The sequence below is a fragment of the Labrus bergylta genome, chromosome 13 (genome assembly GCF_963930695.1).
Source record: "Labrus bergylta chromosome 13, fLabBer1.1, whole genome shotgun sequence".
Taxonomy (NCBI): domain Eukaryota; kingdom Metazoa; phylum Chordata; class Actinopteri; order Labriformes; family Labridae; genus Labrus; species Labrus bergylta.
Genome location: NC_089207.1, coordinates 15,881,130 through 15,898,656, shown reverse-complemented (window position 1 = coordinate 15,898,656; position 17,527 = coordinate 15,881,130). Strand labels below are relative to the sequence as shown.

The 17,527-nt window shown below is 40.7% G+C and overlaps 1 protein-coding gene across 3 annotated transcripts in view; it reads left to right on the top strand.

Moving 5' to 3' along the window:
• Positions 1–16,928, top strand: part of hdac4 (histone deacetylase 4) — a 130,366-nt gene extending 113,438 nt beyond the window's left edge. For all 3 annotated transcript variants that reach the window (XM_065961951.1, XM_065961952.1, XM_020644759.3), the window contains 5 exons: positions 470–588; positions 1,287–1,420; positions 9,298–9,382; positions 9,535–9,676; positions 11,554–16,928. In XM_065961951.1, the coding sequence (XP_065818023.1) occupies positions 470–588; positions 1,287–1,420; positions 9,298–9,382; positions 9,535–9,676; positions 11,554–11,593 (520 nt within the window). In that variant the 3' untranslated portion in view covers positions 11,594–16,928. The remainder of the gene's footprint in view (positions 1–469; positions 589–1,286; positions 1,421–9,297; positions 9,383–9,534; positions 9,677–11,553) is intronic.
• Positions 16,929–17,527: the final 599 nt, after the last annotated feature.

The window sequence follows — 17,527 nt, the reverse complement described above, 5'->3', positions numbered from 1 at the left end:
CAATTATTTATTTGTTAGCCATAAACATATTTTAATTTAGTTCAGTCCCATGAACTCCTCATTAGTTGTCTTCTAGCTTTCTGAGGTGACAGAGTTCATTATATGTTTAGATTGTCTGTTGAAAACCATAGAATTTCTTGGTTATTATAAATCCAGCTTACCTGTTGTTTATCTGAATATGGGACTTAAATTCTAAAGTTTGTCAACTACACATGCGATAGTGAACGAAGTGCTTCAGTTCTTGGACCTCTTTTATTTCACACTATATACTGTATGGTTTTGAATTTCACATTATTTTTGTTTAACATGCCATGGACATTTGCTGAATCTACGTACATCTTAATTTTGACCTTTCCTCCAGTGTAATGACACAGTTCTTCTTTTCAGAGATAGGCTGCTTCTTTAACTTTTAACTTAACCATTCATACATTATTTTGTTGTCATTATTTTCTCCCTCTGGTTACTCTAGGACGGTGGTCATGCCTATCGCCAATGAGTTTGCCCCAGACGTTGTTCTGGTATCTTCAGGCTTTGATGCAGTTGACGGACATGCTTCACCTCTGGGAGGATACAAACTGAAAGCTAAATGTAAGTGAAGGCCACAGCTACCAACTTAAACCAGAGATACAATTTATCAAAAAAAGAATGCATGCGTTTCACACTCGCACACAAGTCATTTGTGTTTTTCTCCTATGCAATACAATACCATTTTTGAGAGCAGGAAAGACTGGCAGGCACACAGACACACCAAACACACTTTTTGTGTATACTTTGTGCCTCTGACTTGTGTATTCAGATCAAGAACTTGGCGTGCCAGCAAAGAGCTTTTCTTAAACCAGCCTGCTGATCTCAAATAAGAGTAGGGGTCCTGCTTGTAAAAGGGGGTGCTATGGGTGGTTTAGAGAGGATTGCAGGATGAGGAGATATGGTTAGAATTTAGGGGAGAAAAAGTATTACGCTGAACGCATTCAAACTTCCCTCTTCTGACAGAAAAAGATCAAAGACTGTGACCAAGCTTAAATGCAAAGCTGCATTTATTGAAATTAAACCTGGCTCATATTAGGGCTTATTTTTTAGCCCCAAGTAAATCCAGAGTGCACTCTCTTCCTCTCTTTCTCTCTCTGATGCAGTCATCCCTTCTCTAATGCATGCTCAAACCCCCTTTTTCTGCCTCTTTTTCTTTGATCAATATCCAAAAAGGAAGTTAGAGCTTGAACACCATACTTCCTCCCATCTCATTCTTTTTCTCCCTGCCCTCTCTCTGCTGTCATTTCCTGTGTGTCCAGGCTTTGGCTACCTGACTCGGCAGCTGATGGCTCTGGCAGGCGGTCGGTTGGTGCTTGCCCTGGAGGGGGGTCACGACCTCACTGCCATATGCGATGCCTCTGAAGCCTGCGTCTCCGCTCTGCTCGGCAATGAGGTAAGATGAGAGCCTGCAGGAGGAGGGATAAATTACTGCCAAAATATCCTCGTAAATGACTTTTTCAAATTACCTTGAGCAGGGCACCAGGATTCAATGATACATTTTGAATCATGGATTTAATCTATGGCTAGAGTGGGATTAAATATGCAGTGAGGGTAATAGCAGATACCACAAATACCCCATTTAGAAAACTGAATCTAGTTCATCCAAGCTGTAAAACCTGTCATATTACGGTTTCGTATATAGATGTTTCAATTTTTTTCAGAATTCTTTCTTTATTTAATGCATTATGTCAGCAATATGATGTACGAAGACCATGTGATTTAAAAGCCTGTTTATTTTAAATTAATCTATTAAAAGCTTTGTAAGAACATAATTTATGCTTAATTGCGTAGACATGAACATTTTAGACTTTATGCAGATGAGGACTGTCTTAGTTATTTAGTTTGTCAGCATGAAATGTTCTGAATGCAGTTGCACTTGACTTGCTCTGACATTTGTATTTCTCAGTTAAATGCAGGAATTTTCCTTAATTTGAATTACATTCTAAAAATAATTTAGCACAAGATTTTAACAACTTTGTGTCTCCTGAAGCTTAGATGCCTGGACACCTTTTGCCCTGATTATTTGATTATATGTCAGGCCTTTTCATCTTCCAGGTCCATGATTATATCCATTTGTTTTGGCAAGGAGCATTAAATGTAAGTGCTTACAAACACAGTAAAGCTGCAGAACTACAGTATGAGGTCTGTAGCCCTGTTACATTGATACATCATATTAAGAATACAGGCCAATCTTTCACCTTGTACAGTACTATTTTATCTGTGGCAAAACCCTCTTTCTACTGTTTTTTTTTATTGCTTTCTACCGCTCAGAGAGAGGAGGTCAACTTCACACTCACTCACACGCACAAGCACGTCAGAGGCAGAGGATTTCCAGGCAGAAGGTTAATTGTGGGAGTGAGTAGGTTGGGTCGTGGGACTGAATAAACATCGGTGCTCTGTGATTCATGGTGCACAGCAGAATAGCGACTCCTCAACGGCCGCCCACTCTTTTCTTCCAACTAATGGAGAGCATGGAGTGCTTTTTTGGACGTGCTGCTCAGTCTCATTTTCTCCTCCTAGATTATGCATCCAAGATATCGCAGTGCTTTTGTATTTTAAGGGACTACTGAATTTTGATAGAGAACTGAGATTGTAGAGCTTTACGGGAAGAGAACAGGGTGTGACTTGTTGTGTTTTTGTCGGAAAATTAGCAAAAGCAAACTTGTGTGACCGTTGCTCAGGAGTGTTTCATCCAGATCCTGTTTCTCTGGGCTGTGTATCGAGCCAACTCAAACAGATTGGAGTTCATGTCTGGAGTGTGTCTCTTAAGTGAACTCATAATCTGTTGCTGAATCGTTCACACCCTATTTGACAGGGTGAACTGAGATGGTTGTTGTTGATGTTGTTTGGTTCCTCACTTTAAGGTTTTATGTTTCACATGTTGTGACGTCTTGCTGCAGCTTGAGTTGTTGGATATGTTTGTATCCTCAGTGTGCTTTGTCCACATTCACTAACATATCTGAGCTGTCTACTTCTGATTGCACAAGATACCTTTTTGTGTCCCAGAAACGTGTACACAACGTGGGAGGAAGATCAATGTGTATATTCAGTACGGTTAGTTCGTTTCAATGCATTGATAAATGCAAATTTAACAGACAAAGATTGAGCATTGTGGAGGAGTTCTACCAACTGTGATTCATCCAAGCGTTACTAGCTAAATAAAAACTGGAACGGAACTAACAAAACCAAATACATCAAGTAAGTAAGCACACGTTGTGAATAAATATCCAGACTGACACTCTGTCATGCACTTAGTTTATTTAAGAAATGATTGCCACCCTCAAGCGTTACTGCAGAAGTAGCCACAAGGAAGCCCTACTGTAGGTGGTGGTTGCCATTGGAATGGCCACTGCACCTGCTAAAGCCATTATCTTCAGGCTCATCAGACAGTTATTTTAATAAATGTCTCCACTGTTAGCATGTGATACAGAACCTTACAGAGCATGTAGGGGGACTAGTTGCTGACTGCATGAAATCATTTTAACCAAGTGTAGCAATGTACTGTTGTGATTGACATAAAACATGTGAAGGTTAGTTTTGTGTTGCCGTTGTTTTCATTTAAGTACGGCAAGTATCAGTGTTCAAAATAGGTCATGTTACACAGCTTCAGAAGTTAGTGTTATTGAGATCATATAAAACAATTCTTATGATCAGTCACATTTATCCAGTGAAAAATAATAATTATAATCCAGTCCTTAGCTTATCTTGTTTTGAAAAGAATTACTGAAAAGGTTGATGCTTCATTGTTGATCTCTGAATCTGTATGCGCTTTGTTGACAGTGGTAACAGCTCATCCCGCAGCCTCTCATTCCAGCCCTGCAGACAGCGTGAACCATAAATGAGTTCTTGGAATCGTAAAACAACCCACATGGCTTTGTTCCATGTGGATGTTGGAGTCCGAGCAGAACAAACAGAACAATAACACAGGATCACATTAATAAAACTGCAACCAACTAGCCCATCGTCGTGGAATGCGTAGACATTGAACAACGCAGACGGATGATCCATACAGGCACATGATAATGAATACACAGATGTATACTGTAGTTGAAGCACTGAGAAACAAGTTAATGTGTTGTCTTCAGAGGACAGCACTTCTATGTGTCCACAGATCAGGAAACAACAGATCCTTTGGAGGAAAGTTCTTCAAAAGTGGGAAACACACAAACTACTGGCTTAACTTAATAATAAAACTTTGCTAGCATACACTGTGCCCATGACTCAAAGGTGTCTTCTGTAGCTGCCGATACAGCTGGTAAGAATTCAGGAATTCAAGGACACTTCAGCAGGGCGGATGCTTTTGGCTATCACACAGTTTGGACCCAGGACTCTGAGTTTGAAGGACGCTCTCGTTACTCACAACAACACCACCCTGCTGCAAAAATACTGAATTGGATCAGGGGGTTTGCTTCTTAGGTTTCAGCAGCCTTCAGAGCACCGGCCTCAGCAGGGGTTTGGAGGAGGTCAGTGGATGGGTGCCAGTGGGAGCTGAAAATTTGAAAATAGGCAGGAGGCAGGTAGCGTCAATTGCCTCAACCCTGCAGGAGACCCTTCACAGCCTCTCGCTCGGGGCCCCATCGCTGTCTGACATCTGAGAATGGTTACCCTCACACCTCTTCCAGCTCTTCTAGGGATCAGATAATAAAAGGAAATGCAGAAATCATTTGAAGTGGAGCGGATAAACTGTTGTTTTAAAAGAGCTTTAGCTAGTACAATAACTAAGTCCAAAGTCTCGAAAGGCAACTAAGCAGGATTCTCTTCTTTTTTTTTTTTTTTTTTACAAGAAATCAGTCTCTTATAATGTTACTTGAAAAGTTCAAGCTTTTCCTCTTAAAACCCTGCAAAGACACATTAAAAGACAACATGACAGGAGCCTGAGTTGAACAGGAGGCCTCATTAGCAAAAGATATCCTTGATAAAACCATGAACAACACAAACTTAGATGCTCTTGACTGTTAAGTATAGACGTAGAGTTCTCATGACTTCCAACAATTTTCTTTTTGGCATCAAGTGATGTCAGCTGTTTGAACAAAGAGAGATCATTCAGTTGTGTTGAGCTTTGATAACTGATAGCAAAGAAAAAAAGAGAGGCAAAAATGTCCCTGATCAGATCAAAACGTCAGGAAGCAAGTGTTTTTATCAGAATCTCAGCAAAGGACTCTGTAATGGACCTGGAATGTGGCTGGAGAACGTCAGTGAGGGATTGAGAGCTAGATAAAAGGCCTGGCGTTTTGCAGTTCTTTGTTTTTTTTCTTTGGCCCAAGAAGTCCAGCAACAGCTTCTTACAGTATATCGCTTGAAAGGAGACAAAGAAGTTGAAGACTTAATAAAATTAAAATCAAATGCTCTGTAACTTCCCAGGTTAGGTTGGGCAGCAAGGAAAAAATCTGGACAAAAAGTAGTCTATTGTCAGATTAATGTTGCACTGGTTAAAACCTGACCACTGAGTGGGTTATTTCTGGAGGAATTATTTTGGTTATGCATGTGTTTTGGCTGAATGTGAATGGAGCGAGTGAGTAGGCTCAGACGAGGGACCACAGCTGGATTAGCTGGTCAGCTGTGCTTTTGTTTACGAAGCTTCAAACTGCCTGAAGCTTTGTATTGTCTGGAAGTATCCAAAGCCCAAAACGTCACCAAAACCATCCAACAATAGTACACTGTAAATGTAACAAGACAGTGCATGTCCAATGATTGCATATGGAAACAAGTCTTACAGTTTATTCTACAAGTTTGTAACAACAGAGTTATAAAAAATCCTACAGATCTTATATTCTGTAAATATAAATATACATTTTAAAGAAATCACTCATACCTGCTTTTCTTTGGTGTGTTACTACTCTTTTTTGTGTTGGTCTAAAAAGGCAGATTTTGGAAGTCAAACCATCCTAAAGATGTTCCCTTTATCTTCTTCAGCTCCTGTCAAGCTTTTACTTCCAGTATTTTACTGCTCGCTAGTGTGAGAAATGTATCTGTGTTTTTATCCACTGGTTAAGACAAGCTTTGCAATAATGAGCATTACATTTCTTTTGAAAGCAGCTATGATTAGCTGGGGAAAAGAGAGGGAGGAAGATAGCTGAATGGACTTTGCTGGTTCTTTTAATTCACTCCCACCAGTGTAGAACGTAATGGTGAAGTCTTTTTGGTTAAATAGCTCATGAATGATGCATTTGTGACTACACTAGTCAACTCTGAACTTGGGACTAATTGAAGATTGCTCGCAAACAGATGTTGGCCCACTACAGACCATGGTTGTTAGCAATTATATGATAAACAACAGGCTAATATGCTAATTGTTAGCAGCTGTAAATGAGGTTATTTGGTATGTTTATACTCCAGTTACAGTAAGACGCTCGACTTCACCTGTCCCCCCTCGGGTCTGTCTGTTTGCAACCACCTCCAACTACAAGGCAAACTTACACCCTGTTCTGAAAAGTTTAAATGCTTTGCGCAGTGAACATCATTACCTTGTTCAGTTAGCATAACATAATCAGCCGGTTTTATTGACCGCCAGCATCTGCACATGGACACAACAGTAAACAATGGATGCCTTGTGCACTTTTTTTTTTTTTTTTTGCTGAACAAGTGCATTTCCTTGTCTTTCCACTGTTTTGGTTTCAGACTCCCTCAGGAATGTTTTTACCGGGGCACATTCCTCGCTCTCGGATCATAGCTTTCCATGGTGTGTCAGTTTTTTTGGCCGGGACCTAGTGAATTGGACAGCTGTGTCACATAGAGAATCAAACATCCATCCACATGGTCACAGGAAATCATCAGACCATCCCTACCTAACAAACTTTCTCTCTTTAAGACTGAAGCACATCTGATGGTACAAAAACGCAGAAGTTCAGGCGCAGCCAGGACCGCAAACTTAAATAAACAGAGACGTCGCAATGGTTGATGTGCACTTGCAAGCCTGCCTGTGTGTGCGTGCGTGCGAGCTTGCGTGCGAGCTTGCGTGCGAGTGTGTGTGTGTGTGTGCGTGTTTCTGTGTTTGCCATACCTGCCAGGTGGGGCCCCCTGGAGCACCCTGACAAGAGCCATTAAAGTTTATAAGCGTGAGGCCCAGCTGTCAGTCAAGTTGACAGGCTGCCCCCGTCCAATCCTGCTCTTAGGTGAACCCCAGGAAACCCCAGAGAACCCCTGACCCTGCTCTGACAGGGAGCTGTGTTAGAAAGGGCTGGGCAGCGCTGAGCAGGGATTGGCTATGGTTATGGCGAAAGAGTTGGCAGCTGTAGCCAGAAGGATTGAGAAGTAAAATTAATAGTTTGGGGTCCCCGGAGTGACATATTTGGGATGGGAGGGATAAATAAGTACTTCTGTCTCCCCCTCAGTTGAGGTCTAGCATTAAAATACTCAAGGGGCTGTGTTTGTGTGGGTGTGTTGTATGATGTTACTTTTGTGTCTTTATTAGGCAATCACACAGAATAGGCCAAAAAAAGAATTTCCACAGTGCAATTAAATATAAATGACGATCCGGACATTCTGCAAGATTTGCTCTTGACTCACTCTGATTGAAATTGGCCTTTAGAGTTCTGTGATCTTTAAGGACATGTCCCGCCTACGTCCTTCATCTCAGCAACAAGGAAAACGTTTCAAAGGAAACACTTTTGGATTGCAAACCAACACAGACCCTGCCTCTTTTTGCCTGAGGCTTCTGAGAATTTTAAAACTTTTACCAAATAACAGATTTCACTATACAAGGCAAGTACTTTGTCATATTTCAGACTTCAGAATAACAGAAAAAGACAAAAGCAGAGGGAGTCTTCTGAAAACCAGCTTGAATGTCATTCTACATTCAATGATCTGACATCTTGTTGTGTTACATTCCAATGTTTTTAGCAAGGCAGACCTTTTTGTTGGGGCAGCATATATCTTCGATGTCAAAAGCAGAGCAGTTGTGTTCTGAGCCGTTGCACTGTGAATACAAAAAGGTTATTTTGAGTGATTACATGGATAGTCTTTTGGACTCTTGAGGTAATGAAGCAAAGTTACATAACAGAATCTTCAAGTTGCCTGGCGAGTATTTCCAGCAGTGTAAGGAAAGTAAGCCTCCTCTCCTGTGTAAGTAACTCTGGATGAGAATGTCAGCCAAACAGAAAGTAACCCAATGTTAATTATTCATGGACAAACTCTCTGTTTATAAATGTCTTTGCAAACACACCTCTGTCCATCACAGTGTGCATGATGTAGCCTGTCGTGCCACAGCAGGATTAAAGTATCCCTCTCCCTAGACTGCCTCTTCCCTCGGCCCCCGTGGACCCCTCCCACACTCTATTTGTTTTAATTAAAAGAAAACTTCTAGCCTTGGCTAAGCAAGGCCGACCGACAATGATTTTTTTCCCCCCTTTGCTCTGGCATCCTCCTCTCAAATCTCCAGCCAAACCTTTTTCTTTTTTCTCTTTACATGTTTCTCAGTCGGTCCTTTATTCCACTGGGGTTTAGATTTTGCAGCTAAGGGATGCATGTGTACTGTGTAGGAATGTAGAGCTGAATGAGTCTGTTTGACAAAATGGGATGAGAAATTGTCCTATGTGCAGTCGGCCAAGGGGGAAATTGAATCATTCCGGGTTGGGAAGGCTCGTCAGGGAATAGCCCTGTTTCCTCTGAGTTGTGGCTTGGACAGTTTCATAGGCTTAGCTGAGCTCCCCGAGGAAGGTGTGTGCGTGTGTGTGTATGGGTATGTTTTGGAGTGTGTGTGTATGTGGGTTTGTGTTAGCAAGCAGTTTTCATGTGCATCTGTGTATACTACTATGTTTCCCAGTACAAAGCGCATATTGTATTTTGTGTCAAAGAGTAGCAAAGCTGTCGGTGAGTGGGAGGAGGTTTGCATCTGCAGAATTATTTTCTTTTGTGTCAGCAGCTCCAGCTTGTTCCCCACCTCTTGGAATGATTCAACTCTGGGATGTGGTCCACATTCAAAAGTGATCCTTTAAACCAGGAGGGAACCGCATTAGTTCAAGTGGTCTTTCTGCCATGTTTTGAAGCTGCGTTCTTGAACACCTGTCAGTCACATAGAAATACATATCCATTCCTACCCACTTTATTCAAATATGGCATGCAACAGTTAATGCACTTAGCTGCTGTTCCCAGTAGGCATAGGTTCTGTGCCAGTGCCCCATGCCCGCCAAACAGCGGTTACATTTAAGCACAAGTGTCTTAAATAATCTTAAAGATGCAGCTTGTGGGAGTGCATTGTGTTACATGTGTTTCTTTTTGGGTAGAAAAGTGAAGCAGGAAAAGTGTTGTGATGTTATTTTCTCTTTGTTCCAGTTGGACCCCATACCTGATGAGGTGCTGCAGCAGAGACCCAATGCCAACGCTGTCCACTCGATGGAGAAAGTAATTGAAGTCCAAGGTAAAAAGTTTAGACAAACTCAAACACAGCATGCATACACATCTATGTGATGAACAAAACTCAATGATATTTTGATGGCCCATGGCCTAATTTGCATAGAAACATTTCTATCAAGACTCTACTTAGTTCTGTTTTTTTCTTTCCTTTTGTAGGTAAATATTGGCGCTCACTGCAACGCTCCGCCTCCACACTTGGTTGCTCGTTGAGTGAAGCCCTCCGGCGTGACGCAGAGGAAGCTGAGACCGTCTCCGCTATGGCGTCACTGTCTGTTGCCAACAAGCACATTGGAAAGAGGTACAGGCTTTTGTCTGTTTGTGGTATCTTTCAAGAATTGCCGAAACTTGAAGAAAACAATTAAAGGAATAGCTCAACTCTCTGAGAACAACCCTAATAAGATTTGTCACCATGACAAATCTTATTTGACTCCTTGAAGTGATCAGCTTCCCCGTGCACATGCTATTTTAACGGTATCTAACCGTGGAGTTCAAGGGGCGTTTTTTTTCTTTTGTTAAATGACACAAAATAAAGAATCATCAGTCATTAGCCCACTGAAAAAAGACCTTTCATTTGCAGTAAGTTTTATTATTAAAAAAACAAAAACCTTACACCACCCAGGGCTCCAGACTAACTTTTGCATTGGTTGCACTGGTGCGCCTAACTTTTTTCTTTTAGGTGCACCAGCACAAAATTTAGGTACACCCAAATTTTTCATTGCACCATAAGATCACCTTTTTATCGCTCTCCATAACTTTCAGATAATGTGAATGATTTTTAAACAAGAATAAGGTGTAGAGCAGGGGTGTCAAAGTCCTATTGGGTCGGGGGCCGGAATTTGTTCAAATAAGACCTCAAGTGGGCCGGACTAATTTTGCAGACATCACTATAACTCAACACATGGATATAGAGGCTAATGTATGATTAAAAAAAGGTACTTGTATAGAAAACTGCATGTTAATGTATAAAATCTTAAAGTACATTAAGCAGAGGGCTTAACTCTGTCATTGCAAACTGCATGTTGGCACATGGAAATATTTAAATGTACCACATTACAGAAGAAAACATCAATTATGTTTTGTTTTTGTTTATATTATGTTTTAATATTGCTGTTCAAGGTTATAGAAACTTTGACACAGGTTATTCTACCAGCCTTGGGATCAGTGCATTACTAGAGAGAGAGAGAGAGAGAGAGAGAGAGAGAGAGAGAGTCTTTAGATCTGTGTGTGTCAGGCCACAGCACAGTTTGCACTCGTTAAGGTTCATTACAGATAAAACCTGCTCACATGAATAAGTTGTCACAAACACACAGAGTGTCTTTGATGCAAAGACCGAAGTCATCTTCTGGTATTTTAGTAGTAGGCATTATAAAATGTTTCCAAACCAACAGACTTGAATTTCTCCTTCAGCGTTGCGCACTGCAGTCTGATCAGCTCCATGTGGTGGCTCTGGAGCCCTGCCACCTGCCTAGCATCATCAGTCATGCTAAATATCCAGCCGTAAATGGCCTAGACATTTTGTTCCATGACACATCAACAATCATTTGGTACACATGGCCAACAATGGTGTCTGTCAGGAGCAGGCAGGTGACTCTTAAACGTTGGCCCTCTGATTGTAATGTTACATTCAGCTTTCATCATAGGAAAAGGCTCGCTGGCTCCCTAGTCTGACAAACTGTAATCAAGCTTGTGACCTGTGTGACCCCTGAGCAGAACATTCCCAATTTTACAGAACCACACCCATTTAGAGGGAAGATGGGATTGATCTAGTTTACTGTCATTAGAAATTATACTCTCGTTGAATTACAATTATCTGTCTCTAATTTATAGTTTTATTTTTTGCCTAGCAACAGCAGATGGAGGAAAAATTCTGATAGGTTGACAATTAGGCTTCTTTCGTTTAACTCTTCGGGGCTAAATGAAAGAAGGCTTTATTTCCTCAGAAATATTTTGTGTATATGTTGATTGTCAAACTATGAATTGGAAAAAACAAGAACTTATCATAAGACTTTTTAGAAATAAAATGTCCTCCCTCTCGAGGCCTAGTTGGCTTTGACAGTTCCCCTTAGGTTTCTCTACTTGTATGTTATCTCTTTCTTTGTCTAAGCATGCACAGTACCTACAGCTATGGTACTGTAAATGAATAATCTAACAACATAGGTATGATCTTTTCTCTAGGGCTGAAGAGGAACCAATGGAAGAGGATGCTACCATGTAAAAGAAACATCCCCCGAGCCTCTGACCTCTCTGACGCGTCTTCATTCTGACAGTGTCCTCATCCACTTAGGGTCAATTTCAATGACACCCCTGCAGAAAGTCTCACCCTGCCAAACCAAGCTGGCATCTTGCTGTGGGGTGAGATCAGGCAGCTCAAGCTGGCTAAAGTGACGCACAATGGAAATGGAACACTGAAGAGACACTCACTGATCAGCGGTGCACAGACTGATCAAGTTCATTGTGTTTCTTTGACAACTCCCGTAGAAGAGGACTCGACCATTCATCAGTGACAGCCTTGAGTGCCAGTGCTTTTCAAACAATAGACGATATGTAGTTTTTCAAAGCCAGTGGGAATGATACACAGACTATCTGTATTCACCTTTATTTCTTGTTAGCCTGTTCTGTCTGTGCTTTCACGTTCATCAAAAAGCACCAGAGCTAATGTGATTGTGACTCTGCACTACGGATTACTTTTTTTCTGCTCTTTTGAGACATCATGATGAACGGGACTAAGGGATTGTATATCTTGCAGTTTTCAAGCATTGTTGAAGATAACTGAAGAGACAGATCATCGGGTGTTCTGATCCTAAAATGATTGACAGTGAAAGACTGAGTGTGCCTTTTTTTTTTTTCAAACCTGGTGGATTCTGTTGAACTCTTTTTCAAGAGCTTTTGCCTTAAAAAAAAAAAAAAACAGGTTTGGGAACGAAGCCTCTTCTCCCCAACCCCTAAAACATTTCTACCCTGGCAAGACATCCAATGCCTGCATGTTGTTGGCACATACACTGGAGGACCTTGGCATGTTTACCTATAACTCTCTGTCTCTCCCTGTACCTCCATCTTTCCTTTTCACACTCATTTTTAATTCTCTCACTTTAGAAGGCAGTGCCCTGACACAAGAGGTGGTTCGTTTTAAAAGGAAGTTAAAAGTTGGACATTTTTGCAATTTTTATGCAAAAAAAAAGTCTTGCAACTTTGTGAATCAAGTCTTTACAGCACACTTGAACATTTGGTTGTAAAACACATATCTTTACCATAACAGCAGGGTTTAGATAATGTGCTTTCATCAGCATACTGACTACAAACTGCACTAACAACAAAGGGTCAACTCACACATTTTAAAGCATTGCTGCAGTTTGTTTTAGAGAGTCCATTTGAACCCGGTCCAAACCTTCCTGCCATTACAGATCCACACAAATAACTACAGGACACGAGACAAAATATTGTTTTAAAAGTCATATGGTAAACCAGCGCACCTCAGTATTTCAAACAAAAGGTAACACAGCTGACAGGGTTCGGGCCAGAGGTTCGGGTTGCAAACATTGCATCCACATGCCCCACCTTGGCTACAGGCCTGATTAAATAGTCAGCAGCTTTCCTTAGGTGCAGAGTAAAGAAGCACACGTTTTACTAAAACTACAGGACCTCTGATAAAGTGATATTGTCACTTTATGTTGTAATTAAATCAGTAAAACGTTTCAGTCCGACCACTGAATGTCTCTGTGGGAATCGGTATCTTGTTTTGCAGAGTAACGAGGCATAGACAGAAATGAACCACATGTGGGCCAATTTGTTGAACCAGCCCCTCTCTTAAGGACAATTGTGTCTCCGTGGTAACGATGACCATACCACCTGGGATTTTCCAGAGGAGTGTTCCAGGGCCGCACAGTCTCTCGCAGCTGTTTTAACATCTTTAGCCTCTTGTTAAGCACATCTGCTGCCCAAATGTAAGGTGCTGCGGGGCAGGTGTGTGCACATCTGCTCTCAAACAGTGGAGCACAAGCTGCCCTTTATAAATATTCAAGAGTATACACATATTTTTATAGTTATTGTTCATTTTTAATCATCCTTTGCTCCTGACAAAGTCATACTGCCGTTGGAATAAACCCATGTCTGGTTATCCTTGGAAGTTCTAATAGCACATGTAGCTCAGATTCAGCTTTTGTACCGACATGACGAGTCTGATTCCTCTTCAAATCAGTTATAAAAGTAATATTTAAGAGGACTTGAGAAGTAAATTTAAATATGAGCACACATGACAGAACAGTCACAAAATGCTGATTTTAATCTCCTTTCTGATACCATCCTTCCAATTTGAGATTGTCCCCTGGGCAACTACCTTCTCCCGCATTGATGTATCATACTTCATGTCTTTTTCAGTAAACAGCGAGCAGAGTGTCAGGATGTTTACTGTTGTTTACTGTATATAGGACAGTCTCCAGAGTATTCCTGCCACACTTTTGTCAATGACTACTCTTCTCTTCATTCCTTTTTCTCTCATTCTGTCGCTGTGTCGGTGGACTCCGGTGACTTCTATTTGTACATTTGAAATGTGTTGTTTTTCTCCACATTGCCCTCTTCTGTTACTTTGTAAAGCTGACATACTTCACCACAGGTGAGGGCTCAAATTCAGTTTTTAGTGAACAATACATCCCTTTGTTTTCTGGGTTCAGGGTTAGTGTGGGAGGGTTGGGATGCCAATGTTTTTACTTTGTATATTGATGGACATTTGTGTATTTACTGTATGTTCATAGTAGATTTATATATGAAAAGAAATGAGTATATTATATATATATCTATACATAATGAGATATTATGATCTTGTTTTTGAAGTTGATATTGATACTTTTCATGGGTCTTACATACAGTCTTCACTTGTTAGGGTGTCACTGAAGGCACCGTGCGCTGTTCTTGGTTCGAGTTAGTTACGTGTACAGTAGCATTTCAATGGCTGTCTTTTTCTCTTCAACACTGATGGCTGGCTTTAGGATTTTATCCCCATTATCATAACACTGTTACTGTAGGTGTGCCATTGTTCTCCGCTCAGACTCATTTATTCATGTGTGCATTTATACATTCCAGACTTTTTATTTTTGACAAGTTATTAGATTTTGTTGAGGGAAAACACACATTTAAGCAGACACATTTAAAATTGTAAGAAATGTAAGGCTCAAATACAACCAAAGTGGAGATCCGTTGTTTTTCCTTACAGGGTTTGCAAGTTCATTCTCCTAAAACAACAAAAAGGGGAGGGGTAGATTTGAATAGAAACATTGCCCTATATTAAATCACTCATATTGGCGCTGCTCATGATTTCACAGGATCATCACTTATTTCCTCATCTAGCCAAATGTTCTTAGTTTTAATTAAAATCAACATTCCTTCAATAAATCCAGCTCACATTTGTAATATCCTTCATCAACTAAGAGCTGCCTCTGGGCTTCATGGTGGCCTGTTTTTAGTAAGACTGCCCTGTATCCAGGAGGAGACAGGTATCAACACTCAATATCATTAATACATATCTGGCATGGGTGACATATTCTTTATCAATCATACGTGAGAAGAAAAGAAAGATTACAGTGTCATATGCTGAAAATCTTAATCAGACTTTTAAAGTCATCGTTTTTTTCATTTTGACTTAAAACTCCTGTGAGGAGTTTTTAGGTGGTTTTGAAATAGACTGAAGTTAATAATGAGGTCTCTTAATGAGCTTTACATGCATTCTCAATCAGCAACAACTTTGATTATCTATAAAATTGTTTGTTTTTTTAATGGCTGTAGGTGTCAGACAAGACCAGTAACAGCTACCTGCTGAAACAGACAATTTATGTTACATTTTCCACGGCAAAGATTGTCGATATGGGATTTATCTGACTGTTACAAGAAAGCAGGAGGATATCTTTTTGTTAAAAAAAAAAAAAACATTACACATGTACATGAGAAAATCAGCAAAAAATAAAAGGGGCCACTTTGTCCACAGGGGGCGTCAAGATCAACACAAGCCCAAAGTTCCTAACTGGAGTTATATTGTATCTGGCCTTCACTTGCAGAGTGACACTGCAGATGCTCTTCTAATGTCACATGTCCCTGGATCATTCATTACATTATTTTCCATGGCTTTTACACATGGTCAGAGTTCAAATTCATGCTTGGATCACCTGCCACGTAGCAGATTCACAGGAAGAATGGAAGGTGTGGATGTGAATTTGGTGCTTTCAGTAAAATGATATGCCGTAAAGTAAACTTTAGAGAGATAATGAAGGTCTAACCTTTGATAAAAGGGCAATGTTTAGCATAATCTATTTGGTCTCTCTTTGGTTTAGCCATGTAGTTAGATATTTTTCTCATTCCCATTCCATCACACACCTACAAAGTGGGCACGTTCTCCTGTATGTTCTGTACTTTTCAAAAGATCTGTTTCCAGGCATACAGAGGTATTTGCGGTTGGAAATATGAACATGTATACAGTCAGGCTATCCTGACTCTTACCTTTACTTGGATACGCTGACATTTTCTGTGCATGTAAACACACTTGATGAGATGCTTTTCAGTAACCGAGCCCAGAACATTCCCAGAACCCTTTGCAAAGCCGTGCCAGTCATGGGGCTTCAACTTCTGACTGCTTTGGTTTCTCGAAAGCAGCCAACAATAGCACTGTCTGACTCCTCTGGCTGTCTGTCTTCACTGTTAGTCTTAACACAATGTCCAGCAACAAAAAAATATTCCATTAAGTTATAATTTCCATTTATTAGCAGAGGGCATATCTCTTTGTTTGAGCTCTCAGAGTTCGTTCCAGCCAGGTCCGAGAACTGTCTGTTTATGTAGGTGGCCTGGTCTGACTCCACTCCATTCCTCTTTTCTCTCTGCATGATCTGTGTCCGCATGTACTGCCTACCTGTCTGTCTGTCTGTCCCATACCACAAACAGCACAAGGGATCAAGCACTGAAGGACGTTAGTTATTTTTACTGTATCCAAACTGTCTTCTCTCTTTTTCTGCTTTTTTTTTTGTCTCTGCTGGGGGCTTTCATGTTGTTCTTCTACCTGTAGGATATGACATCATCAAACCTGGAGGTTGAATTTTTACAGTGATGTGAAATACATATCTAGGGCTTGTAACACAGACAATATATTTTATGTATTTATGTCGAAAGGTTGTTTTCGGGGGACGCTTCGTAAACTGCGACAACAGAATGGACAAACGTTTCTCTTTACACCAGGCAAGATGTGACCTTGTGGACTGTTTGGAAAACTTTTTTTCTTCACTGTCACATCTGGACTTATCAAAGGGCTCCATCTAGACGCCTGGTCGTTGCTACAGTTGTCCATTCCACTTTTGAAAAAAAATAAGCCAGTTAATGCTATGACCACTGTGGTTCAAATCAAACAGTTCTAGGTTTACATATATGTATAAAATGCATATTCTTTTTTTTTTATTATTGGTTATGTTTTTGACTTGTTCCACCATTGTTACAGAAATAGTTCATTTTTCTGGGGAACCTTTGCTCTAACATGTTGTCTTTGACATCTACAATATAAAGTATTGTTTTGGAAAAACTGCAATGTCTGTTCATTATGTTGAGAATGTTAGTTGCTGGTTTTGATTTGGGGGCTGCAGAACCACTGGTTTAAGGTAGGGCTGCTCAGTGGTGCAGTGGTTAGCGCTGTTGCCTCACAGCAAGGACATTCCTGGTTTGAATCCCCATCTGAGCCTCTCTGTGTGTAGAGTTTACATGCTCTCCCCATGCATGCGTGGGCTCTCTCCAAGTACTCCGGCTTCTTCCCACAGTCCAAAGACATGCTCGATAAATTAATTATTGATTCTAAATTTCCCGTAGGTGTGAATGTGAGTCTATGGTGTGGATGGTTGTCTGTCTCTATATGTCAGCCCTGTGATTGACTGGCTACCAGTCCAGGGTGTAACCCCGCCTCTCGCCCGATAACAGCTGGTATCGGCACCAGCCCCTCTGCGACCCCAGACAGGAAAAGCGGTATAGATGATGGATGGATGGATGGTTTAAGGTAAAGCTTTATTTTTTTGTTCCATTCAAATGGGTTTTACTGGGAGCGAAATAACTGTTGATGGATCTGTCTCCTCCTAACATATCTGGTTATTAAAAGTGGTTTAAACACTGACTAAAGCAGTTATACATTAAA